General features: G+C 52.0%; 1 protein-coding gene across 6 annotated transcripts in view; it reads left to right on the top strand.

The window, feature by feature from the left end:
• The window catches only part of GRAMD1C (GRAM domain containing 1C), a 145,865-nt gene extending 120,212 nt beyond the window's left edge, over positions 1-25,653 (top strand). For all 6 annotated transcript variants that reach the window (XM_072138944.1, XM_072138940.1, XM_072138942.1 and 3 more), the window contains 12 exons: positions 10,240-10,358; positions 10,697-10,811; positions 11,456-11,642; positions 13,758-13,898; positions 14,062-14,180; positions 18,620-18,762; positions 18,863-18,966; positions 19,823-19,996; positions 21,419-21,476; positions 22,197-22,307; positions 24,522-24,627; positions 24,966-25,653. In XM_072138944.1, coding sequence (XP_071995045.1) covers positions 10,240-10,358; positions 10,697-10,811; positions 11,456-11,642; positions 13,758-13,898; positions 14,062-14,180; positions 18,620-18,762; positions 18,863-18,966; positions 19,823-19,996; positions 21,419-21,476; positions 22,197-22,307; positions 24,522-24,627; positions 24,966-25,046 — 1,458 coding nt within the window. In that variant the 3' untranslated portion in view covers positions 25,047-25,653. The remainder of the gene's footprint in view (positions 1-10,239; positions 10,359-10,696; positions 10,812-11,455; positions 11,643-13,757; positions 13,899-14,061; positions 14,181-18,619; positions 18,763-18,862; positions 18,967-19,822; positions 19,997-21,418; positions 21,477-22,196; positions 22,308-24,521; positions 24,628-24,965) is intronic.
• The last annotated feature ends 355 nt before the right edge of the window (positions 25,654-26,008 follow it).

Below are 26,008 nucleotides of genomic sequence, written 5' to 3'. Positions count from 1 at the left end.
ACTTGGGGGACAGGACAGGGACACGCTGACACTTGGGGGGACAGGACAGGGACATGCTGACACTTGGGGGGACAGGACAGGAACACGCTGACACTTGGGGGGACAGGACAGGGACACGCTGACACTTGGGGGACAGGATAGGGACACGCTGACACTTGGGGGACAGGACAGGGACACGCTGACACTTGGGGGACAGGACAGGGACACGCTGACACTTGGGGGACAGGACTGGGACATGCTGACACTTGGGGTGCAGGACAGGGACACGCTGACACTTGGGGTGCAGGACAGGGACACGCTGACACTTGGGGGACAGGACAGGGACACGCTGACACTTGGGGGGACAGGACAGGGACATGCTGACACTTGGGGGGACAGGACAGGGACACGCTGACACTTGGGGGGACAGGACAGGGACACGCTGACACTTGGGGGACAGGACAGGGACATTATACAATAGTTGTATATATAATGAGGCCATTATACATTCTTTGTCATGTGACTTCTGTGCCTGGTCTTGGTCTGTGTTCACACTCTTCTACTCTGTATGGATTGCGTATTCAGTGCAATGAGCTCCCCCTAGTGGTGGTGCAGGCAGGCTCATTTGTATCATGTTACTGTATTTCTGTAGCTATGCTGGTGATCAGGACCAGATGATTGATCTCTTTGGATTTCCAGGACCACAGCGCTGCGGGAGGTGTGACATCCCCTTTCAGAACTTTCTGCCATGACAGCCGCTGTTTTGTCAGATCTTTGTTGATGATTTTTGTTTCATAGCTACATGGATCACAGGGCCTCCCTCCAAACAAGCAAATATACACTGTACATTCAAGGCGAACCTGTTTTCTATTGTCTGCAGTTGTCAGCCACTTGTCATCTTCTGACTCCATACAATTTACAATATTCCTGTACATAGGGGGCAGTATTATAGTAGTTATATTCCTGTACATAGGGGGCAGTATTATAGTAGTTATATTCCTGTACATAGGGGGCAGTATTATAGTAGTTATATTCCTGTACATAGGGGACAGTATTATAGTAGTTATATTCTTGTACATAGGGGGCAGTATTATAGTAGTTATATTCTTGTACATAGGGGGCAGTATTATAGTAGTTATATTCCTGTACATAGGGGGCAGTATTATAGTAGTTATATTCCTGTACATAGGGGGCAGTATTATAGTAGTTATATTCCTGTACATAGGGGACAGTATTATAGTAGTTATATTCTTGTACATAGGGGGCAGTATTATAGTAGTTATATTCTTGTACATAGGGGGCAGTATTATAGTAGTTATATTCCTGTACATAGGGAGCAGTATTATAGTAGTTATATTCCTGTACATAGGGGGCAGTATTATAGTAGTTATATTCTTGTACATAGGGGGCAGTATTATAGTAGTTATATTCTTGTACATAGGGGGCAGTATTATAGTAGTTATATTCCTGTACATAGGGGACAGTATTATAGTAGTTATATTCCTGTACATAGGGGGCAGTATTATAGTAGTGATATTCTTGTACATAGGGAGAAGTATTATAGTAGTTATATTCCTGTACATAGGGAGCAGTATTATAGTAGATATATTCCTGTACATAGGGGGCAGTATTATAGTAGTGATATTCTTGTACATAGGGAGAAGTATTATAGTAGTTATATTCCTGTACATAGGGAGCAGTATTATAGTAGTTATATTCCTGTACATAGGGGGCAGTATTATAGTAGTTATATTCTTGTACATAGGGGGCAGTATTATAGTAGTTATATACTTGTACATTGGGTGGGGCACTATTGTAGTTTGCAGCATTGTGTCGCACGACAGTAATAAATCTCAGACTAAGCAGTAGCAACAGCTTTAGCTACACATGTTTTCTGTCTTGTCGGACACAAAACTGGCGCAGACACTGTATACATATATGTACACTTGCAGGTTTCTTGTTCTTTCCTGTGTAAAGTGAGACATAAATCCTGCGCAGTATAATATGAGGCTCTATGTCTGGCCTCTGCTGCTGCTCTGTCTCTTTAAGAGTCACCTGTGCTCGCTGTGTGGGTGTGCTCTCAGGTTTGGCAGTTCTGCCTCTTGTATCCTGTGCACTAGGAAGTCTAATCATAACACCTGGGACTGAGGGTTCGGATCACAGAGGGCACCCCGCTGACCCCAGGTAAGTGGAGGGTCCTGCACCTTGTGCTGTATGGAGGTCAGACCCCAGCAGGTGACACGTCCAGCCCCGGGGATAGTGAGGGTGCGCCCGGCCGGCTCTGGGGCCGGTGACACCTGCTCCGCAGGTTGTGGGATCTCCAGAATGTGCCGATCCCTTATCTGTCTATGGAGATGATAGACCTGAGAGCGCCCCCTGTGGTCAGGCTGTGGGGTCTGAGGCGTCTCCTAGTAGTCAGTACAGGACGGTTGTCAGGAATCTCCCACGGTCTTCAGATGGTTTATACATGAGAGCGGCCGGGAGATACTTCACCTGCATCAGGAAAGTTCTGGAACTCTCTGAGGTTTTCAGATGTTTGTTTGCTGTCAGTGAATTGAATAGTCGAGGGATCAATCATCAGGTATGAGCACACAGAGAGCAGCCAGTGTTATGCATTGTTCCTGGAGAGATGTGTAATCAGACCTCTGTGTATGTTAGTAGCAGCAGAACTGTGATGTATGTATAATTATGGCGCTTCTCCATGTGCACTGAGGTTCTCACACTGCTGTGCTCTGTGCTCTCTGCAGCCAGTGTTATGTACTGTCCCTGGAGAGATGTGTAATCAGACCTCACACTGCTGTGCTCTGTGCTCTCTGCAGCCAGTGTTATGTACTGTCCCTGGAGAGATGTGTAATCAGACCTCACACTGCTGTGCTCTGTGCTCTCTGCAGCCAGTGTTATGTACTGTCCCTGGAGAGATGTGTAATCATACCTCACACTGCTGAGCTCTGTGCTCTCTGCAGCCAGTGTTATGTACTGTCCCTGGAGAGATGTGTAATCAGACCTCACACTGCTGTGCTCTGTGCTCTCTGCAGACAGTGTTATGTACTGTCCCTGGAGAGATGTGTAACCAGACCTCACACTGCTGTGCTCTGTGCTCTCTGCAGACAGTGTTATGTATTGTCCCTGGAGAGATGTGTAACCAGACCTCACACTGCTGTGCTCTGTGCTCTCTGCAGCCAGTGTTATGTACTGTCCCTGGAGAGATGTGTAATCAGACCTCACACTGCTGTGCTCTGTGCTCTCTGCAGCCAGTGTTATGTACTGTCCCTGGAGAGATGTGTAATCAGACCTCACACTGCTGTGCTCTGTGCTCTCTGCAGCCAGTGTCATGTATTGTGCCTGGAGAGATGTAATCAGACCTCACACTGCTGTGCTCTGTGCTCTCTGCAGCCAGTGTTATGTATTGTCCCTGGAGAGATGTGTAATCAGACCTCACACTGCTGTGCTCTGTGCTTTCTGCAGCCAGTGTTATGTACTGTCCCTGGAGAGATGTGTAATCAGACCTCACACTGCTGTGCTCTGTGCTCTCTGCAGCCAGTGTTATTTATTGTCCCTGGAGAGATGTGTAATCAGAACTCACACTGCTGTGCTCTGTGCTCTCTGCAGCCAGTGTTATGTATTGTCCCTGGAGAGATGTGTAATCAGACCTCACACTGCTGTGCTCTGTGCTCTCTGCAGCCAGTGTTATGTATTGTCCCTGGAGAGATGTGTAATCAGACCTCACACTGCTGTGCTCTGTGCTCTCTGCTGCCAGTGTTATGTATTGTCCCTGGAGAGATGTGTAATCAGACCTCACACTGCTGTGCTCTGAGCTCTCTGCAGCCAGTGTTATATATTGTCCCTGGAGAGATGTGTTATCATACCTCACACTGCTGTGCTCTGTGCTCTCTGCAGTCAGTGTTAGGTGTTATCCCTGGAGAGATGTGTAATCAGACCTCACACTGCTGTGCTCTGTGCTCTCTGCAGTCAGTGTTAGGTGTTATCCCTGGAGAGATGTGTAATCAGACCTCACACTGCTGTGCTCTGTGCTCTCTGCAGCCAGTGTTATGTATTGTCCCTGGAGAGATGTGTAATCAGACCTCACACTGCTGTGCTCTGTGCTCTCTTCAGCCAGTGTTATGTATTGTCCCTGGAGAGATGTGTAATCATACCTCACACTGCTGTGCTCTGTGCTCTCTGCAGCCAGTGTTATGTACTGTCCCTGGAGAGATTTGTAATCAGACCTCACACTGCTGTGCTCTGTGCTCTCTGCAGCCAGTGTTATGTACTGTCCCTGGAGAGATTTGTAATCAGACCTCACACTGCTGTGCTCTGTGCTCTCTGCAGCCAGTGTTATGTACTGTCCCTGGAGAGATTTGTAATCAGACCTCACACTGCTGTGCTCTGTGCTCTCAGAGCTTTGGTTCTTAGCCTCTGGACTTTCCAGTGAATTGACAACAAGTGGAGCTCTTGAGGGGGGGTGCACAGTAGAAACACCCTGGAAGCTCGTCCTCACACTGCTGTGCTCTGTGCATTGAGCTGCTACACCGCAGCTTGAGCACTTGTACCTGTATATAAGGCTTCTCAATTTTCTCTGCACCACATGAATGTACCCCGGGGTCCTCTCTCCTTGTCATTCCGTCTATTTTGGTTTACAGATATTACCTGAGCGCTGTGCACAGGAGGGTCGGGAGCCTATAGGAGGGGGACTGTGCACAGGAGGGTCGGGAGCCTATAGGAGGGGGACTGTGCACAGGAGGGTCGGGAGCCTATAGGAGGGGGGCTGTGCACAGGAGGGTCGGGAGCCTATAGGAGGGGGGCTGTGCACAGGAGGGTCGGGAGCCTATAGGAGGGGGGCTGTGCACAGGAGGGTCGGGAGCCTATAGGAGGGGGGCTGTGCACAGGAGGGTCGGGAGCCTATAGGAGGGGGGCTGTGCACAGGAGGGTCGGGAGCCTATAGGAGGGGGGCTGTGCACAGGAGGGTCGGGAGCCTATAGCAGGGGGGCTGTGCACAGGAGGGTCGGGAGCCTATAGCAGGGGGGCTGTGCACAGGAGGGTCGGGAGCCTATAGCAGGGGGGCTGTGCACAGGAGGGTCGGGAGCCTATAGCAGGGGGGCTGTGCACAGGAGGGTCGGGAGCCTATAGCAGGGGGGCTGTGCACAGGAGGGTCGGGAGCCTATGGGAGGGGGGCTGTGCACAGGAGGGTCGGGAGCCTATGGGAGGGGGGCTGTGCACAGGAGGGTCGGGAGCCTATGGGAGGGGGGCTGTGCACAGGAGGGTCGGGAGCCTATGGGAGGGGGGCTGTGCACAGGAGGGTCGGGAGCCTATGGGAGGGGGGCTGTGCACATTCGGGCCTCTGGGGTGTGACTCTGGTGCCTGTGACCGGTATCTGGATTGTGGCCTCCAGTAGAGCGCAGGTTAAGTCGTTGCTTTGTGTCAGGACTTTACAGACGACATTCCATAGATATCATTATCACTACCGCTACCAACAATACAGGGAGAGGGCACCAGCACAGACCTAACAATTCCCACAGCTGAGGTTTCGTTACTATTGTATCCAGTCTATAGATAAACAGATGAGCAGCACAGATCTTTCCCATTTTTTTTAATACAATTGTATCCTGAACTCCAGACTGATACATTGCAACAAAACTTCAGCTGCAATAATGTCAGATGTACATTACAAGTACATGGCTTGTAAGGCAGGCGCTGCTTATAGAAGGAATCTGGAATCCTATACAACCATTTAACTAGCTGTTTAACCCTGCTGATGCCATGGGCAATACTGACCACAGCACCTAAGCAGTTTAACAGGTATTGTTTAGTATCATGTCATGTGTCTGATTCATATCCTTCCTATGATTATTGCCTTCTCCCTGTGGAATGTCCTCTACATTTAGCCATAGATTATAATTATTATTATCCCTCCAGTAATTATGTGTCCAAGAGAATATAGGAGCTCAGACCTAGGATAGGAGATTTAAAGAGAAAGTAAGGCCAGTTTGCCACCACTAGGGGGAAGGGGGACTTTGGGTATTACGTCACACTATATATACAGCCACCACTAGGAGGAGCTCAGGAGATTACTACATACTGTATATACAGCCACCACTAGGAGGAGCTCAGGAGATTACTACATACTGTATATACAGCCACCACTAGGAGGAGCTAAGGAGATTACTACATACTGTATATACAGCACCACTAGGAGGAGCTCAGGAGATTACTACATACTGTATATACAGCCACCACTAGGAGGAGTTCAGGAGATTACTACATACTGTATATACAGCCACCACTAGGGGGAGCTCAGGAGATTACTACATACTGTATATACAGCCACCACTAGGGGGAGCTCAGGAGATTACTACATACTGTATATACAGCCACCACTAGGAGGAGCTCAGGAGATTACTACATACTGTATATACAGCCACCACTAGGAGGAGCTCAGGAGATTACTACATACTGTATATACAGCCACCACTAGGGGGAGCTCAGGAGATTACTACATACTGTATATACAGCCACCACTAGGAGGAGCTCAGGAGATTACTACATACTGTATATACAGCCACCACTAAGGGGAGCTCAGGAGATTACTACATACTGTATATACAGCCACCACTAGGAGGAGCTCAGGAGATTACTACATACTGTATATACAGCCCCCACTAAGGGGAGCTCAGGAGATTACTACATACTGTATATACAGCCACCACTAGGAGGAGCTCAGGAGATTACTACATACTGTATATACAGCCACCACTAGGAGGAGCTCAGGAGATTACTACATACTGTATATACAGCCAGCACTAGGAGGAGCTCAGGAGATTATTACATACTGTATATACAACCACCACTAGGGGGGGCTCAGGAGATTACTACATACTGTATATACAGCCACCACTAGGAGGAGCTCAGGAGATTACTTCACACTGTATATACAGCCACCACTAGGAGGAGCTCAGGAGATTACTACATACTGTATATACACCACCACTAGGAGGAGCTCAGGAGATTGCTACATACTGTATATACAGCCACCACTAGGGGGAGCTCAGGAGATTACTACATACTGTATATATAGCCACCACTAGGAGGAACTCAGAAGAACACTACATACTGTATATACAGCCACCACTAGGGGGAGCTCAGGAGAATACTACATACTGTATATACAGCCACCACTAGGAGGGGCTCAGGAGATCACTACATACTGTATATACAGCCGCCACTAGGGGGAGCACAGGAGATTACTAGATAATGTATATACAGCCACCATTAGGGGGAGCACAGGAGATTACTAGATACTGTATATACAGCCACTACTAGGGGGAGCTCAGGAGATTACTACATACTGTATATACACATCACCACTAGGGAGAGCACAGGAGATTGCTACATACTGTATATACACCACCACTAGGAGGAGCTCAGGAGATTGCTACATACTGTATATACACCACCACTAGGAGGAGCTCAGGAGATTGCTACATACTGTATATACAGCCACCACAAGGAGGAGCTCAGGAGAATACTATATACTGTATATACAGCCACCACTAGGAGGGGCTCAGGAGATTACTACATACTGTATATACAGCCACCACTAGGAGGAGCTAAGGAGATTACTACATACTGTATATACATCCACCACTAGGAGGAGCTCAGGAGATTACTACATACTGTATATACAGCCACCACTAGGGGGAGCTCAGGAGATTACTACTGTATACTTTATATACAGCCACCACTAGGGGGAGCTCAGGAGATTACTACATACTGTATATACAGCCACCACTAGGAGGAGCTCAGGAGATTACTTAATACTGTATATACAGCCACCACTAGGGGGAGCTCAGGAGATTACTACATACTGTATATACAGCCACCACTAGGAGGAGCTCAGGAGATTACTTCACACTGTATATACAGCCACCACTAGGAGGAGCTCAGGAGATTACTACATACTGTATATACACCACCACTAGGAGGAGCTCAGGAGATTGCTACATACTGTATATACAGCCACCACTAGGGGGAGCTCAGGAGAATACTACATATTGTATATACAGCCACCACTATGGGGAGCTCAGGAGATTACTACATACTGTATATACAGCCACCACTATGGGGAGCTCAGGAGATTACTACATACTGTATATATACCACCACTAGGAGGATCTCAGGAGATTACTACATACTGTATATACAGCCACCACTAGGGGGAGCTCAGGAGATTACTATATACTGTATATACAGCCACCACTAGGAGGAGCTCAGTAGATTACTACATACTGTATATACAGCCACCACTAGGGGGAGCTCAGGAGAATACTACATACTGTATATACAGCCACCACTAGGAGGGGCTCAGGAGATCACTACATACTGTATATACAGCCGCCACTAGGGGGAGCACAGGAGATTACTAGATAATGTATATACAGCCACCATTAGGGGGAGCACAGGAGATTACTAGATACTGTATATACAGCCACTACTAGGGGGAGCTCAGGAGATTACTACATACTGTATATACACATCACCACTAGGGAGAGCACAGGAGATTGCTACATACTGTATATACACCACCACTAGGAGGAGCTCAGGAGATTGCTACATACTGTATATACACCACCACTAGGAGGAGCTCAGGAGATTGCTACATACTGTATATACAGCCACCACAAGGAGGAGCTCAGGAGAATACTATATGCTGTATATACAGCCACCACTAGGAGGGGCTCAGGAGATTACTACATACTGTATATACAGCCACCACTAGGAGGAGCTAAGGAGATTACTACATACTGTATATACATCCACCACTAGGAGGAGCTCAGGAGATTACTACATACTGTATATACAGCCACCACTAGGGGGAGCTCAGGAGATTACTACTGTATACTTTATATACAGCCACCACTAGGGGGAGCTCAGGAGATTACTACATACTGTATATACAGCCACCACTAGGAGGAGCTCAGGAGATTACTTAATACTGTATATACAGCCACCACTAGGGGGAGCTCAGGAGATTACTACATACTGTATATACAGCCACCACTAGGAGGAGCTCAGGAGATTACTTCACACTGTATATACAGCCACCACTAGGAGGAGCTCAGGAGATTACTACATACTGTATATACACCACCACTAGGAGGAGCTCAGGAGATTGCTACATACTGTATATACAGCCACCACTAGGGGGAGCTCAGGAGAATACTACATATTGTATATACAGCCACCACTATGGGGAGCTCAGGAGATTACTACATACTGTATATACAGCCACCACTATGGGGAGCTCAGGAGATTACTACATACTGTATATATACCACCACTAGGAGGATCTCAGGAGATTACTACATACTGTATATACAGCCACCACTAGGGGGAGCTCAGGAGATTACTATATACTGTATATACAGCCACCACTAGGAGGAGCTCAGTAGATTACTACATACTGTATATACAGCCACCACTAGGAGGAGCTCAGGAGATTACTACATACTGTATATACAGCCACCACTAGGAGGAGCTCAGGAGATTACTACATACTGTATATATACCACCACTATGGGGAGCTCAGGAGATTACTACATACTGTATATACAGCCACCACTAGGGGGAGCTCAGGAGATTACTATATACTGTATATACAGCCACCACTAGGAGGAGCTCAGGAGATTACTACATACTGTATATACAGCCACCACTAGGGGGAGCTCAGGAGATTACTATATACTGTATATACAGCCACCACTAGGAGGAGCTCAGTAGATTACAACATACTGTATATACAGCCACCACTAGGAGGAGCTCAGGAGATTACTACATACTGTATATACAGCCACCACTAGGAGGAGCTCAGGAGATTACTACATACTGTATATACAGCCACCACTAGGGGGAGCTCAGGAGATTACTATATACTGTATATACAGCCACCACTAGGGGGAGCTCAGGAGATTACTATATACTGTATATACAGCCACCACTAGGAGGAGCTCAGGAGATTACTACATACTGTATATACTATATACTGTTTTTGTCTCTCTCCTTCCTGTCACGTTCTCCGGGTTGCTGGACCTCTGGTCCTCTCTAGGTCGGGTTCTCGTTGTGACCTGCAGATAATTTGGATGTAGGGTCCCTCCCGGCTGAGCTGTTGCTGATTGGCCGGGGTCTCCCTTTGTAACTAGGTTTGGCTTGTTTTATATAAACTGTATGTTAGACTTATATTAATGAAACGTATTTCTGTCTTCTTAGACCCTCACCAAGAAGGAGTTCTGGCAGCTGGTTCAGCAGAGTTATGGGTCAGAACTGGGCCTGAACAATGAGGAAATGGAGAACCTAACCATGCCACCAGAGGACACCGCGCCACCCAGGTGAGGGGCACATCCATGGTGACAAACACATGATCCTCCTTTTCATTGCCCCTTTTCATGTCTGAATCATGTGATGTTTATACCCCGCCCAGTACCGCCCCTGCTTAGATAAGCCCCGCCTCTGAGGTCCGATTATAGGGACAGTCTCTTGGAGGATGGCTTTGTAGCAGTTATTCCGTCTCTCCATCCCTGGTGGCACGTGATGACCTGCTCCCCCGGCTCGGCACGCCTCATCAGACGGGAGTCATTAAGTGCACAGCTATAATTATCAGTAATTAGGGCAGGATTCACCGTCCTCCCCGCCGCACGTCTGCATTACTCTGTGTAATGTCGCCTAGGACTCCAGGCAGGGCCGCCGCCGAGGACTCCACCGAGAGGACCCCCAAGGCCGGCTCCTTCACCAGAGATGTGGTATCCCAGACCGAGACGGATTCACTGAACCTGCTGCAGATGGTAAGTGTGGGCAGGTAGGTGATCTCCGGGTACAGTAAGTAGGTGCTAGGAAGGATTGTGGGGGTCCTGGCTGGATGAGGTATTGGGACATGGATGGAAGATGTGCAGTATGGTGGGCCCCCATCATTGGACCCCTTAATCCTGGTCCTTACAGCAGACTGTGGTGTCTGATACAAGATCGGTGCTGCTGGTGTGTAGGACCACCACGATTGACCCCCCACCCCAGTATCCTACTGGTGTTCCTTAATTCCATCCTCCATTAATTACTAAAAAGCCCTTTGTAGCCTCCCCGAGTTGGTTGTCTTCTGCTGGACCTCTAGGACCTAGTATTGGGTCAGAGCCTGTCCTCTGCCGGACCTCTAGGACCTAGTATTGGGTCAGAGCCTGTCCCCTGCCGGACCTCTAGGACCTAGTGTTGGGTCAGATCCTGTCCTCTGCTGGACCTCTAGGACCTAGTATTGGGTCAGAGCCTGTCCTCTGCCGGACCTCTAGGACCTAGTATTGGGTCAGAGCCTGTCCTCTGCTGGACCTCTAGGACCTAGTATTGGGTCAGAGCCTGTCCTCTGCCGGACCTCTAGGACCTAGTATTGGGTCAGAGCCTGCACTCTATTCCGGCAGTGACTGATCCTCTCGATTGCCTCCAGATATCTGCATCGGCTGCATGTGAGGAGGGTCCGGGGGAGAAGACTCCTAGGAGAAGCCCCCTCCTCAGCTCAACCAGGAAGAACAGCCTCCGGGCGCAGATCGGGACCCCCGCCTTGGCTCTGGACCTCAACGGAAATGAGAACCAACAGGGGGACCGGATCACTGGCACAGATTCTTCAGGAGAAGGTAGGGGGCCGGCACCACCAGTGAGGTCACCTGATGTAACGTTATAAAAGATGGTTCTCTCTCTTACTTCATTGGTTTGGGGCAACAAAGTCTCTGTAAGACCCCAGGGCACCGCAGTATAATGGGAGGCATTTTGGACCTAATGAACTGATTCTTAAGGGCATGTGTCAGGTGTGACCCCCGCAGACAGCGCTTGGTAATCGTCCTGGAAAGTTGTGACTTCTGTGCATGTTGTTAGTAGCAGCAGGACTGTGATATCTGAATTCCTTTTCCAGGATTGTAACTTCTCCAAGTAATCTGGGTGTATTTTCTCACACTGCTGTGCTCTGTGCTCTCTGCAGCCAGTGTTACGTACTGTCCCTGGAGAGATGTGTAATCACACCCCACACTGCTGTGCTCTGTGCTCTCTGCTGCCAGTGTTATGTATTGTCCCTGGAGAGATGTGTAATCATACCTCACACTGCTGTGCTCTGTGCTCTCTGCAGCCAGTGTTATGTATTGTCCCTGGAGAGATGTGTAATCATACCTTACACTGCTGTGCTCTGTGCTCTCTGCAGCCAGTGTTATGTATTGTCCCTGGAGAGATGTGTAATCAGACCTCACACTGCTGTGCTCTGTGCTCTCTGCTGCCAGTGTTATGTATTGTCCCTGGAGAGATGTGTAATCAGTCCTCACACTGCTGTGCTCTGTGCTCTCTGCAGCCAGTGTTATGTATTGTCACTGGAGAGATGTGTAATCAGACCTCACACTGCTGTGTTCTGTGCTCTCTGCAGCCAGTGTTATGTATTGTCCCTGTAGAGATGTGTAATCAGACCTCACACTGCTGTGCTCTGTGCTCTCTGCAGCCAGTGTTATGTATTGTCCCTGGAGAGATGTGTGATCAGACCTCACACTGCTGTGCTCTGTGCTCTCTGCAGCCAGTGTTATGTATTGTCCCTGGAGAGATGTGTAATCAGACCTCACACTGCTGTGCTCTGTGCTTTCTGCAGCCAGTGTTATGTACTGTCCCTGGAGAGATGTCAGACCTCACACTGCTGTGCTCTGTGCTCTCTGCAGCCAGTGTTATGTATTGTCCCTGGAGAGATGTGTGATCAGACCTCACACTGCTGTGCTCTGTGCTCTCTGCAGCCAGTGTTATGTATTGTCCCTGGAGAGATGTGTAATCAGACCTCACACTGCTGTGCTCTGTGCTCTCTGCAGCCAGTGTTATGTATTGTCCCTGGAGAAATGTGTAATCAGACCTCACACTGCTGTGCTCTGTGCTCTGTGCAGCCAGTTTTATGTATTGTCACTGGAGAGATGTGTAATCAGACCTCACACTGCTGTGTTCTGTGCTCTCTGCAGCCAGTGTTATGTATTGTCCCTGGAGAGATGTGTAATCAGATCTCACACTGCTGTGCTCTGTGCTCTCTGCAGCCAGTGTTATGTACTGTCCCTGGAGAGATGTGTAATCAGACCTCACACTGCTGTGCTCTGTGCTCTCTGCAGCCAGTGTTATGTACTGTCCCTGGAGAGATGTGTAATCATACCTCACACTGCTGTGCTCTGTGCTATCTGCAGCCAGTGTTATGTACTGTCCCTGGAGAGATGTGTAATCATACCTCACACTGCTGTGCTCTGTGCTATCTGCAGCCAGTGTTATGTACTGTCCCTGGAGAGATGTGTAATCATACCTCACACTGCTGTGCTCTGTGCTATCTGCAGCCAGTGTTATGTACTGTCCCTGGAGAGATGTGTAATCAGACCTTTGTGTATTTTGTTATTAGCAGCAGGATGGTGATATATGAATTTATATACCAGGATGTTATATTCTTTAAGTCCTCACACTGCTGTGCTTTTAGATCTGTGCTTTAAACCACTCCACAGCCATTCTGTAACGCTAGGAGTTATTGCTGTAGTATTCAACCAGAAGCCTGCAACAGCTTTTACTCAGATATCTGCATTTAGCGGTGTGAGGAGACGTCCCCAGTGCACCTACAATCCTGCAAATAAATCCATATTTCACAGTCCTGCTGCTACAAATGTTTGTGTCCGGTTGGTATCGCTAGTCCTGTGCCCTGGTAGAGGTCTTGGCCTCGGGTATAACCTCTCCTTGTGTCTCGTCCTCCATTACAGACGAGCGGCTCCAGGAGGAGCTGGTGGAGGGGAGATTATACATCAACAGGGTCTTCCACATCAGCGCGGAGAGGATGTTCCAGCTTCTCTTCACTCCGTCGCGCTTCATGCAGAAGTTCCTCACCTCCCGTAAGGTGTTTGGTAAGTGGCGGTCGCTGACTCCGCCCCCTTCCATGTGGCACGTGCAGGAGGTACCCGTGGCGTCCAGTGGGTGCCGTCCACATATGGCCCAGATATTGATATGGGTGCCCCCAGGGTCCTTACACCTCCAGTCCTAAATTATTCCCTCCTTTCTGACCCCCAGACCTGGAGTCGTCCCCCTGGCAGCCGGACGGCAGCGGGAACCAGGCGAGGACCCTGACCTACACCATCACCATCAACAACCCGCTGATCGGCAAGTTCACATCCGCTACAGACAAGCAGGTAAGTCCTGATCCCCTGCATTGTGGAGGGGCGGACTGATACATTGTAACAAACCCTTGGATCCCCCTGCATTGTGGAGGGTGGACTGATACATTGTAACAAACCCTAGGATCCCCCTGCATTGTGGAGGGGCGGACTGATACATTGTAACAAACCCTAGGATCCCCCTGCATTGTGGAGGGTGGACTGATACATTGTAACAAACCCTAGGATCCCCCTGCATTGTGGAGGGGCGGACTGATACATTGTAACAAACCCTAGGATCCCCCTGCATTGTGGAGGGGTGGACTGATACATTGTAACAAACCCTAGGATCCCCCTGCATTGTGGAGGGGTGGACTGATACATTGTAACAAACCCTAGGATCTGTACTTACTGAGGATTGTCTATACTGTATACGATTACAAGTGCTGGTCCTCCGTCACAGTGTTACAGCGCAGTAACAGAGCGCCAGGTCAGTAAGTGCATGATAAAAGGCGTCCGCCCCCCAGGGGATGGATATAACCTGCTCATCCATCATGGCGGCCGGCGCCAGGGCTTCCCTCTATAGGAGCAGACTGGGACCTAATAATCCTCTAATCACTGCCCCCGGGGGCCCCATGTACCCCCCATCTCCCCTCCCCCAATCCCTCCAGCAGCACAGAGGATACTGTCAGGGTCAGCAAGAAATCTGTCTAGTCCTACATGAGACGTGTGCAGGGACAGCAGCACAGAGGGTTTCAGGAGAAGACTGAGGGGTTACATAGCGGAAGGGGTGGGGTCCCACAATGTCACCCTCCTCTCCTGACATACTCCACCCCCCATGTAACATTCAGCCTGGGGGCCACACCCTCCTCTCCTTACATACTCCACCCCCATGTAACATTCAGCCTGGGGGCCACACCCTCCTCTCCTGATATACTCCACCCCCCATGTAACATTCAGCCTGGGGGCCACACCCTCCTCTCCTGACATACTCCACCCCCATGTAACATTCAGCCTGGGGGCCACACCCTCCTCTCCTGACTCCACCCCCCCATGTAACATTCAGCCTGGGGGCCACACCCTCCTCTCCTGACATACTCCACCCCCCATGTAACATTCAGCCTGGGGGCCACACCCTCCTCTCCTGACATACTCCACCCCCATGTAACATTCAGCCTGGGGGCCACACCCTCCTCTCCTGATATACTCCACCCCCCATGTAACATTCAGCCTGGGGGCCACACCCTCCTCTCCTGACATACTCCACCCCCCATGTAACATTCAGCCTGGGGGCCACACCCTCCTCTCCTTACATACTCCACCCCCATGTAACATTCAGCCTGGGGGCCACGCCCTCCTCTCAGGACATACTCCACCCCCCATGTAACATTCAGCCTGGGGGCCACACCCTCCTCTCCTGACATACTCCACCCCCCATGTAACATTCAGCCTGGGGGCCACACCCTCCTCTCCTTACATACTCCACCCCCATGTAACATTCAGCCTGGGGGCCACGCCCTCCTCTCAGGACATACTCCACCCCCCATGTAACATTCAGCCTGGGGGCCACACCCTCCTCTCCTGACATACTCCACCCCCCATGTAACATTCAGCCTGGGGGCCACACCCTCCTCTCCTGACATACTCCACCCCCATGTAACATTCAGCCTGGGGGCCACACCCTCCTCTCCTGACATACTCCACCCCCCATGTAACATTCAGCCTGGGGGCCACACCCTCCTCTCCTGACATACTCCACCCCCCATGTAACATTCAGCCTGGGGGCCACACCCTCCTCTCCTGACATACTCCACCCCCATGTAACATTCAGCCTGGGGGCCACACCCTCCTCTCCTGACATACTCCACCCCCCATGTAACATTCAGCCTGGGGGCCACACCCTCCTCTCCTGACATACTCCACCCCCCATGTAACATTCAGCCTGGGGGCCACGCCCTCCTCTCAGGACATACTCCACCCCCCATGTAACATTCAGCCTGGGGGCCACACCCTCCTCTCCTGACATACTCCACCCCCCATGTAACATTCAGCCTGGGGGCCACGCCCTCCTCTCCTGATATACTCCACCCCCCATGTAACATTCAGCCTGGGGGCCACACCCTCCTCTCCTGACTCCACCTCCCATGTAACATTCAGCCTTGGGGCCACACCCTCCTCTCCTGACATACTCCACCCCCATGTAACATTCAGCCTGGGGGCCACACCCTCCTCTCCTGACATACTCCACCCCCCCCCCCCATGTAACATTCAGCCTGGGGGCCACACCCTCCTCTCCTGACTCCACCCCCATGTAACATTAAGCCTGGGGGCCACACCCTCCTCTCCTGACATACTCCACCCCCCCATGTAACATTAAGCCTGGGGGCCACACCGTCCTCTCCTGACATACTCCACCCCCCATGTAACATTCAGCCTGGGGGCCACACCCTCCTCTCCTGACATACTCCACCCCCCATGTAACATTCAGCCTGGGGGCCACACCCTCCTCTCCTGACATACTCCACCCCCCATGTAACATTCAGCCTGGGGGCCACACCCTCCTCTCCTTACATACTCCACCCCCATGTAACATTCAGCCTGGGGGCCACGCCCTCCTCTCAGGACATACTCCACCCCCCATGTAACATTCAGCCTGGGGGCCACACCCTCCTCTCCTGACATACTCCACCCCCCATGTAACATTCAGCCTGGGGGCCACACCCTCCTCTCCTGACATACTCCACCCCCATGTAACATTCAGCCTGGGGGCCACACCCTCCTCTCCTGACATACTCCACCCCCATGTAACATTCAGCCTGGGGGCCACACCCTCCTCTCCTGACTCCACCCCCATGTAACATTAAGCCTGGGGGCCACACCCTCCTCTCCTGACATACTCCACCCCCCCATGTAACATTAAGCCTGGGGGCCACACCGTCCTCTCCTGACATACTCCACCCCCCATGTAACATTCAGCCTGGGGGCCACACCCTCCTCTCCTGACATACTCCACCCCCCATGTAACATTCAGCCTGGGGGCCACACCCTCCTCTCCTGACATACTCCACCCCCCATGTAACATTCAGCCTGGGGGCCACACCCTCCTCTCCTGACATACTCCACCCCCATGTAACATTCAGCCTGGGGGCCACACCCTCCTCTCCTGACATACTCCACCCCCATGTAACATTCAGCCTGGGGGCCACACCCTCCTCTCCTGACATACTCCACCCCCCATGTAACATTCAGCCTGGGGGCCACACCCTCCTCTCCTGACATACTCCACCTCCCATGTAACATACAGCCTGGGGGCCACACCCTCCTCTCCTGATATACTCCACCCCCCATGTAACATTCAGCCTGGGGGCCACACCCTCCTCTCCTGACTCCACCTCCCATGTAACATTCAGCCTGGGGGCCACACCCTCCTCTCCTGACATACTCCACCCCCCATGTAACATTCAGCCTGGGGGCCACGCCCTCCTCTCCTGACTCCACCTCCCATGTAACATTCAGCCTGGGGGCCACACCCTCCTCTCCTGAATCCACCCCCATGTAACATTCAGCCTGGGGGCCACACCCTCCTCTCCTGAATCCACCCCCATGTAACATTCAGCCTGGGGGCCACACCCTCCTCTCCTGACATACTCCACCCCCCATGTAACATTCAGCCTGGGGGCCACGCCCTCCTCTCCTGACATACTCCACCCCCATGTAACATTCAGCCTGGGGGCCACACCCTCCTCTCCTGACATACTCCACCCCCCATGTAACATTCAGCCTGGGGGCCACGCCCTCCTCTCCTGACATACTCCGCCCCCCATGTAACATTCAGCCTGGGGGCCACGCCCTCCTCTCCTGACATACTCCATCCCCCATGTAACATTCAGCCTGGGGGCCACACCCTCCTCTCCTGACATACTCCACCCCCATGTAACATTCAGCCTGGGGGCCACACCCTCCTCTCCTGACATACTCCACCCCCCATGTAACATTCAGCCTGGGGGCCACACCCTCCTCTCCTGACATACTCCACCCCCCATGTAACATTCAGCCTGGGGGCCACACCCTCCTCTCCTGACATACTCCACCCCCCATGTAACATTCAGCCTTGGGGCCACACCCTCCTCTCCTGACATACTCCACCCCCCATGTAACATTCAGCCTGGGGGCCACGCCCTCCTCTCCTGACATACTCCACCCCCATGTAACATTCAGCCTGGGGGCCACACCCTCCTCTCCTGACATACTCCACCCCCCATGTAACATTCAGCCTTGGGGCCACACCCTCCTCTCCGGACATACTCCACCCCCATGTAACATTCAGCCTGGGGGCCACACCCTCCTCTCCTGAAATCCTCTGTGCTGCAGGGACCTGCTATATGTACGGAGTATCCTACAGTGGGCAGTGTGCACAGCAGCGCAGAGGATTTCAGGATGGGAGTTGTTAATGTATAACATTTCCTACATTCCAGGTCCTGGATAAGGAGAGCCAGGAGGGTCAGTACTACGCTGTGGAGACGGAGGTCCACACCCACGACGTCCCGTACCACGACTACTTCTACACCATGAACAAGTACTACATCTACCGCGTCTCCAAGCACAAGTGCAGGCTACGGTAAGAGGTCCTCCAGCTGCACTGTGTGTGTGAGGGCTCCTCGGGGGCGTGTACTCTGAATACTGGGACCGCCCTGATTGGTGCCGATGACTTTACCCAGGGTCTGTACAGATGTGAAATACAGGAAGCAGCCGTGGGGTCTCATCAAGACGTTCATCGAGAGGAACTCATGGGGCGGCCTGGAGGATTACTTCAAACAGTTAGGTGAGGCCTGGCAGATGTGTCCTGCAGTCCCATGTAACAGCACAGATGACACAGTGCAGTCCCATGTAACACCACAGATCGCGCAGTGCAGTCCCATGTAACACCACAGATGACACAGTGCAGTCCCATGTAACAGCACAGATGACACAGTGCAGTCCCATGTAACAGCACAGATGACACAGTGCAGTCCCATGTAACAGCACAGATGACACAGTGCAGTCCCATGTAACAGCACAGATGACACAGTGCAGTCCCATGTAACAGCACAGATGACACAGTGCAGTCCCATGTAACAGCACAGATGACACAGTGCAGTCCCATGTAACAGCACAGATGACACAGTGCAGTCCCATGTAACAGCACAGATGACACAGTGCAGTCCCATGTAACAGCACAGATGACACAGTGCAGTGCAGTCCCGTGTAGCGGCACAGATCGCGCAGTGCAGTCCCGTGTAGCAGAGCTGTGTATGTGGTGCACATGTAGCAGAGCTGTGTATGTGGTGCACGTGTAGCAGAGCTGTGTATGTGGTGCACGTGTAGCAGAGCTGTGTATGTGGTGCACGTGTAGCAGAGCTGTGTATTGTGGTGCACGTGTAGCAGAGCTGTGTATGTAGAGCGCTATGGTGCACGTGTAGCAGAGCTGTGTATGTGGTGCACGTGTAGCAGAGCTGTGTATGTGGTGCACGTGTAGCAGAGCTGTGTATTCTGGTGCACGTGTAGCAGAGCTGTGTATGTGGAGCGCTATGGTGCAGATGTAGCAGAGCTGTGTATGTGGTGCACGTGTAGCAGAGCTGTGTATGTGGTGCACGTGTAGCAGAGCTGTGTTTGATGCCCCCTGTACATTGATTCTGCAGAGTCGGACCTGGCAGTGGAGGAATCTCCGGATACGTTGCAAGAAAACAACAAAGCCGTTAGTATAAGGAGAAGGAGACGGACGCACAGCCGCGGCCCCGGTGATCACCTGATCAAACATGGCTCCCAGCTGGATTCTGGGACCAGGGGACATGACATAAAGCAGGAGATAACAGGTGATAGAACCCTATAGCCCCCCCCTCCCCCCCTCCCCCCCGCATGATACAGGTGCAGCCCAAGGGCAGTGACCGGTGTAGGGTGAATGGAGTAGGGGGCGCTGTGTGTGTATATAGGGGATGAGTAGGGGGCGCTGTGTGTGTATATAGGGGGGATGAGTAGGGGGCGCTGTGTGTGTATATAGGGGATGAGTAGGGGGCGCTGTGTGTGTATATAGGGGGATGAGTAGGGGGCGCTGTGTGTGTATATAGGGGGATGAGTAGGGGGCACTGTGTGTGTGTATATAGGGGGATGAGTAGGGGGCGCTGTGTGTGTATATAGGGGGGATGAGTAGGGGGTGCTGTGTGTGTGTATAGGGGGGATGAGTAGGGGGCACTGTGTGTGTATATAGGGGGGATGAGTAGGGGGCGCTGTGTGTGTGTATAGGGGGGATGAGTAGGGGGTGCTGTGTGTGTGTATAGGGGGGATGAGTAGGGGGCACTGTGTGTGTATATAGGGGGGATGAGTAGGGGGTGCTGTGTGTGTATATAGGGGGATGAGTAGGGGGCGCTGTGTGTGTGTATAGGGGGGATGAGTAGGGGGCACTGTGTGTGTATATAGGGGGGATGAGTAGGGGGTGCTGTGTGTGTATATAGGGGGATGAGTAGGGGGCGCTGTGTGTGTGTATAGGGGGGATGAGTAGGGGGCACTGTGTGTGTGTATAGGGGGGATGAGTAGGGGGCGCTGTGTGTGTATATAGGGGGGATGAGTAGGGGGTGCTGTGTGTGTATATAGGGGGGATGAGTAGGGGGCGCTGTGTGTGTATATAGGGGGGATGAGTAGGGGGCGCTGTGTGTGTATATAGGGGGGATGAGTAGGGGGCACTGTGTGTGTGTATAGGGGGGATGAGTAGGGGGCGCTGTGTGTGTATATAAGGGGGATGAGTAGGGGGCGCTGTGTGTGTATATAAGGGGGATGAGTAGGGGGCGCTGTGTGTGTATATAAGGGGGATGAGTAGGGGGTGCTGTGTGTGTATATAGGGGGGATGAGTAGGGGGCGCTGTGTGTGTATATAGGGGGGATGAGTAGGGGGCGCTGTGTGTGTATATAGGGGGGATGAGTAGGGGGCGCTGTGTGTGTATATAGGGGGGATGAGTAGGGGCGCTGTGTGTGTATATAGGGGGGATGAGTAGGGGGCGCTGTGTGTGTATATAGGGGGGATGAGTAGGGGGCGCTGTGTCTGTATATAGGGGGGATGAGTAGGGGGCGCTGTGTGTGTATATAGGGGGGATGAGTAGGGGGCGCTGTGTGTGTGTATATAGGGGGAGGAGTAGGGGGCGCTGTCTGTGTGTAATATATATATATAGGGGGGCCGCTGTGTATACCGCATGCTTGGGCTGTGCTATCTTTCACAGATTTTGTGACTCCTCTTCTTCTTTGTAGGGAAAAGACGGGACAGCGGGAGGAAGAATTCCATCATCATCGCTGTAATGAGCATCTTGTGAGTAACGTGTGTGATAATTACACCGTGGGACCCCACATTCATATCCCCCTCCCCCATCTGGGGCGCAGCACATGGATGTCTCTCGTCTCTTCTCCTGACTCTGTTGGCTCTTAGTAGATCCCCATGACGGATGCATGCTGGGCTTTGTAGTTCTCCAGCAGAGGAGGCAGCTTCACCTGGTGTTAGGACAATAGAGATATAAATGATCCGTATACAGGAGAGAGAAGAGACTGAGCCTGGACGACCTTGGAGGGCGAGACGCTCTGCAGCCGCCTGCAGATTGTCTTATCATCCAGCACCTGGAGGTAGCGATAACGTACAGATATCATACATTATACAGCGGCTCTTATCACTGCTGCTCTCTGGTGATAAACCTACCTCCAGATGTAGCAGAGCTGAAGCTGTAATTCTATGGAGAGCCCCTGTGGATGACACTTTGACCTCCTGGGTCAGGGCTGGGTGCTCTCTGCGCCACCCGTCCGGCCCGACCCGGTACAATCCCAATGCTCCGGTAGCCGCCACTTCTGCTTCCTCCCCGGGTATGTCCTTATCACCGGGTTGCATGGGGCGCTACAAGCCGCACTGAGCCACTGAACCCCCTCCTGGGTGATGCACCACATCGGACCTCCTCTAGCAGAACCAATACCGGCTCCATCTTGCGGAATTGTGTCTCCCTCTTGCTGTGCATTGTGGGTAACGATTTCCTCCTTCCCACAGCCTGGTCCTGCTGGTTCTGCTGAACATCACTCTTTTCATCAAGCTGTCCAGGATCGAGCAGGCGGCCCAGTCCTTCTACCAGGATCACGTCCAGCCGGAGAGATTCACCAGGTGATCCGAGCGGGAGCAAGTGGGGCAGAAATCCGAGGAGGCTCTCCCTACCTCCCACCAACTACCTTCCTTCCTCGTAGAGGTTGCCCGTCCCTATCTGCCCAACAGCTAGCCTCCTCTGTAGTCGTAGCCCTCCTCTACCTCCCTCCTCTGTAGCCGTAGTCCTCCTCTACCTCCCTCCTCTGTAGTCGTAGTCCTCCTCTACCTCTCTCCCGTGTAGCCGTAGTCCTCCTCTACCTCCCTCCTCTGTAGTCGTAGTCCTCCTCTACCTCCCTCCCCTGTAGTCGTAGTCCTCCTCTACCTCCCTCCTCTGTAGCCGTAGCCCTCCTCTACCTCCCTCCTCTGTAGCCGTAGTCCTCCTCTACCTCCCTCCTCTGTAGTCGTAGTCCTCCTCTACCTCTCTCCCGTGTAGCCGTAGTCCTCCTCTACCTCCCTCCTCTGTAGTCGTAGTCCTCCTCTACCTCCCTCCCCTGTAGTCGTAGTCCTCCTCTACCTCCCTCCTCTGTAGCCGTAGCCCTCCTCTACCTCCCTCCTCTGTAGCCGTAGTCCTCCTCTACCTCCCTCCCCTGTAGCCGTAGTCCTCCTCTACCTCCCTCCCGTGTAGTCGTAGTCCTCCTCTACCTCTCTCCCGTGTAGTCGTAGTCCTCCTCTACCTCCCTCCCCTGTAGTCGTAGTCCTCCTCTACCTCCCTCCCCTGTAGTCGTAGTCCTCCTCTACCTCCCTCCCCTGTAGTCGTAGTCCTCCTCTACCTCCCTCCCCTGTAGTCGTAGTCCTCCTCTACCTCCCTCCCCTGTAGTCGTAGTCCTCCTCTACCTCCCTCCCCTGTAGTCGTAGTCCTCCTCTACCTCCCTCCCCTGTAGTCGTAGTCCTCCTCTACCTCCCTCCTCTGTAGTCGTAGTCCTCCTCTACCTCCCTCCCCTGTAGTCGTAGTCCTCCTCTACCTCCCTCCCCTGTAGTCGTAGTCCTCCTCTACCTCCCTCCCCTGTAGTCGTAGTCCTCCTCTACCTCCCTCCCCTGTAGTCGTAGTCCTCCTCTACCTCCCTCCCCTGTAGTCGTAGTCCTCCTCTACCGCCCTCCCCTGTAGTCGTAGTCCTCCTCTACCTCCCTCCCCTGTAGTCGTAGTCCTCCTCTACCTCCCTCCCCTGTAGTCGTAGTCCTCCTCTACCTCCCTCCCCTGTAGTCGTAGTCCTCCTCTACCTCCCTCCCCTGTAGTCGTAGTCCTCCTCTACCTCCCTCCCCTGTAGTCGTAGTCCTCCTCTACCTCCCTCCCCTGTAGTCGTAGTCCTCCTCTACCTCCCTCCCCTGTAGTCGTAGTCCTCCTCTACCTCCCTCCCCTGTAGTCGTAGTCCTCCTCTACCTCCCTCCCCTGTAGTCGTAGTCCTCCTCTACCTCCCTCCCCTGTAGTCGTAGTCCTCCTCTACCTCCCTCCCCTGTAGTCGTAGTCCTCCTCTACCTCCCTCCCCTGTAGTCGTAGTCCTCCTCTACCTCCCTCCCCTGTAGTCGTAGTCCTCCTCTACCTCCCTCCCCTGTAGTCGTAGTCCTCCTCTACCTCCCTCCCCTGTAGTCGTAGTCCTCCTCTACCTCCCTCCCCTGTAGTCGTAGTCCTCCTCTACCTCCCTCCCCTGTAGTCGTAGTCCTCCTCTACCTCCCTCCCCTGTAGTCGTAGTCCTCCTCTACCTCCCTCCCCTGTAGTCGTAGTCCTTCTCTACCTCCCTCCTGTGTAGCCGTAGTCCTCCTCTACCTCCCTCCCCTGTAGTCGTAGTCCTCCTCTACCTCCCTCCCCTGTAGTCGTAGTCCTCCTCTACCTCCCTCCCCTGTAGTCGTAGTCCTCCTCTACCTCCCTCCCCTGTAGTCGTAGTCCTCCTCTACCTCCCTCCCCTGTAGCCGTAGTCCTCCTCTACCTCCCTCCCCTGTAGTCGTAGTCCTCCTCTACCTCCCTCCCCTGTAGTCGTAGTCCTCCTCTACCTCCCTCCCCTGTAGTCGTAGTCCTCCTCTCCAGCTCACCCTCAGTGAAGTCTTTCCATTCTGAGGACACTTTAGTGTATGTATGTAACTGTAAAGTTATTCCTGTCTCTGTGTGTAACGATTCCCGGGACACTATTGCTCCCCGGGGGAAATTGTTTTGTACTTAAAGTTCCATCTTATCGTATTGTAGCAGATGGATTTCCGCTCCGCACTTCTTCCTCTCATTTTGCCTCATGACTTGCTCTCCAGGTTGCATCCCGGTGAAGTCACCCAGGAGGAAGAAGCCCCCAGTAGGAAAGGAGCGGGGATGGCACTAAAGGGCGTACTGAAGGACTCCATCACTACACTAGAGCAGGTACCACTGTGTACACGGAGAGATGGTCTTCTGTAGCAGCAGGATTGTGAACAATTATTTTATATTTCAGTATTGTAGATTCTCAAAGTTCCCTGGAGGCGTGTCCTCACACTGCTGTGCTCTGTGATACTACAGCAGTTACTCAGAGCAGAGGGGTTGGAATGTGGAGCAGTTCAATGCACAGGGCACAGCAGTGTGAGGACACGCCCCCAGTGTAGCAACAATCCTGGAATATAAATCCATAATTCACAGTCCTGCTGCTACTAACACACACATTATACATCTCTTCAGAGTTCTTTTTGCAGCACAATTAATCTCAACCTTTTCTTCCTCCTCAGCTCAAGAACTCCCTCCTCATCCTCCAGAAAAGCTTTGACCTCATCAACCAGTCCAATGCAGAAGGGGCTTCTGGGAGTTAGCACCCTGGACCATGGCCACCTGCAGGGGGCGCCGACTACTGAATGTTCATGCTCCTCGGTTTACAGCGCAGGCCTCATCTTCTTGATTCCTCTGTGAAGCTGCTGGATAGATTTGTTTCTTTTTTTAAAAAAATTTTGACCCTTAAAGGAATTGTCCAGGATTAGAAAATCATGGCGGCTCCCAGCTACAGCGCCACCCCAGCCACAGGTTGTGTATGGTATTACAGCGCAGGTCCACTTATGTCAATGGTGCTGGTCTCCAGTAGCAGGCACAGCCTGTAGACAGACGTGGCGCTGTAGCTGTGTGAACGCCGCCATGTTTGGTAGTCCTTGATTTGAGACCTTTAAGCTTTATTTAAAATGGATTTGTTTTGTGCAATCTGAAGATTTGTTTCACATAATTTCTCAGGTTTTAGTTGGGCCCTTCCTTTTTATTACGATAGGTGGAGCCGTCCTGACCGCACTCCCTGTAGTCATGGGGGGAGGGGCGTCTGGTCCGGTCTCAGGGGGTCGTACCTTGTCTGTATATGTCTCTGTTATCTGTGTGTACATAGGATGTGACTTTGCTGAGATTGTTATTTAAATTAAAGGAAATTTTTCTTTTCTACGTCGGAAGGTCAAACAGTCACTGGTGCAATGCATTGTGGGGGAATGTAAAAAAAGCCTGAACCTGCCCTGCACAGGTCACAACACATAGGCGGAGCTCAGATAGCGGGTACAGCTCTGGATGTGACTAGAGCGTAGTACTCCTTTTTATCATGGACTCGTACCCCGGCCATTGTGTGGAACAGAGAATCACCTGGTGTCAGGACATAAAGGCTTGGTGTACAGTTTGAGTGCCCCTACTCCAGTTACATCCAAAGCTGCATTTACTGTTTATAAAATGGCTGTATCCCCCTATCCACTATAACAGCAGTCCAAGAAAGGTTGGGTGTCACGGCAGCTCCTCCTGGCATAGGGCT

This window comes from Engystomops pustulosus, chromosome 2, assembly GCF_040894005.1.
Source record: "Engystomops pustulosus chromosome 2, aEngPut4.maternal, whole genome shotgun sequence".
Taxonomy (NCBI): domain Eukaryota; kingdom Metazoa; phylum Chordata; class Amphibia; order Anura; family Leptodactylidae; genus Engystomops; species Engystomops pustulosus.
The sequence above is the reverse complement of the archived record's forward strand: the minus strand, read 5'-3'. Positions and strand labels throughout refer to the sequence as shown.